The sequence below is a fragment of the Beta vulgaris genome, chromosome 1, assembly GCF_026745355.1.
Source record: "Beta vulgaris subsp. vulgaris cultivar EL10 chromosome 1, EL10.2, whole genome shotgun sequence".
NCBI classification, from domain to species: domain Eukaryota; kingdom Viridiplantae; phylum Streptophyta; class Magnoliopsida; order Caryophyllales; family Amaranthaceae; genus Beta; species Beta vulgaris.
In genome coordinates, this window is record NC_079202.1 from 64165614 (window position 1) to 64167338 (window position 1725).

The 1725-nt window shown below is 34.3% G+C and overlaps 1 protein-coding gene across 1 annotated transcript; it reads right to left on the bottom strand.

The window, feature by feature from the left end:
• LOC104887356 (ethylene-responsive transcription factor ERF014) lies at positions 1-1280 on the bottom strand. Its single transcript, XM_010672279.4, has one exon. It carries the CDS (start codon positions 1178-1180, stop codon positions 386-388), a length of 795 nt encoding a protein of 264 aa, XP_010670581.2. The 5' UTR covers positions 1181-1280; the 3' UTR covers positions 1-385.
• Between the last annotated feature and the right edge of the window lie 445 nt (positions 1281-1725).

Consider the following 1725-nt stretch of genomic DNA (forward strand, 5'->3'; position numbering starts at 1 on the left):
TGGTATAAATAGAACTTACCGAAAGATGAAACGTACAATTAATTTGAATGCTGATCTTACAAACAATGAACTTTTGAGTACAAGTATACATATATATATATATATGATGACGATGAGGCCCAAAAAAAAGGCAGACCTCAATGGTAAATGAATTGAAGTAGCTTAAATTGTTTCTAATTGCATAGTACTCCTTGTGCTAAATTTTTTTTAAAAAAAAAGTAATTAGAAAGAATACATAGATTATGGAGTATATAAAATAATACTATACGTGATTGTCATTTGTCAGTGTCGTCCTGAAGACGCTTCCCGCGAGAAGGGTGAAATGAATAAGAATAATGAATAATATAGTTATGATGAAGGGAACAGAGATTGGAATGACTAGAGATCAGTGGTAGCTCCACAATGGAATATCTCCTTCATCGTAGAAGTGGTCGATATCAATAATATTGATAGATGGGGGATTGAAGAACATGGAATTGATCATGGGATCGATGCATTTAGGAGACAAGTCAAAGCAAGACCATGGATCATTCATCATCATATTCACAGGCATATGATTAGCCATGGATGAGACGTCATTAGTATTGTCAAAAGCGGGAGTAAGAGAGATGGTATCATCAATGAGCTGATGCAGATGTTGAAGCTCTGGTGAAGAAGATGACAGAGAAGGGGATGATGACAATGATACTGATGAAGAAGATGACATTGACATTGATATTGATGAAGATGGATGAGTTTGAGAAGAAAGCGAGGATGGATCATGATGAGTATGAGTATTAGTGGAGGTATCATCAACAACATTATTATTATTATTAGCAGCAGCAGCAGCAGCAGCAACTCTTTGTATTGATTTAGGAGACATGACAGTAGCTGAATCATGACAAGGGATGAGAGGATGACAGTTGGAATAAGCAGAGAGAGGAAAGTTGAGGTTAGCAGAAGAACCCTTAAGGCATAAGAGTGCAGCATCATAGGCCCTAGCAGCAGCTTCTGGGGTAGAATAAGAACCCAACCAGATTCTTGTTTTCTGATTTGGAGCTCTAATTTCTGAAACCCAGGAACCCCAGCTCCTCATTCTCACTCCTTTGTATTTCTTTTTTAATGACGACAATGAGGATGATGGTATTGGTGATGATAATGATGATGCTTCGCATTGGCTCTTCTGCTCTGACTTAACCATTACACTAATTTGTAGCTTGCTTATTGCTTGTTTTTCGTCTCTCTTTCAATTTTAGTGTGAGGGTGATAGAGGTGAAAGAAAACTGGAGAGTAGAGAATCATAGAATGAAGTTATATTTATAGATGCTAGCTTCTACCCTATTTAGACTAGCAGATCCCTCAAGTCAAGCAGGGAAGGTTCAGCAAATGGGTGACAGATGTTACTTTTTTTTTTATAATATGAAATACATTTTTTTATTAGTTTAAAGTATATATGAAAATAATCGTTTGGTTGATTTTTCTTCTGGTAAATTTTTGGGAGTAGTTTGGTTTAAAATATGAAATGAGAAAAGAATGGATTCAAATTGAAAAGAAAAATGGTAATAAAAATAGTTATCTATTTTTATTGAGTGTTTGGTTCAAGTCAATTAATTAAAATGAATGGTAACAATTATTACCAATTAATAGATTTTGTTATTTGAGGAAGAGAAGAAGGTAACAAATTAAAAAAATACATTACCATCAAGTAACGGTTACAAATTAATGAACGATTAAACAAAAAAAAAA

Excerpts from the sequence above, each read along its gene's own strand:
- LOC104887356 (XM_010672279.4), bottom strand. The coding sequence starts at position 1,180 with ATGGTTAAGTCAGAGCAGAAGAGCCAATGCGAAGCATCATCATTATCA.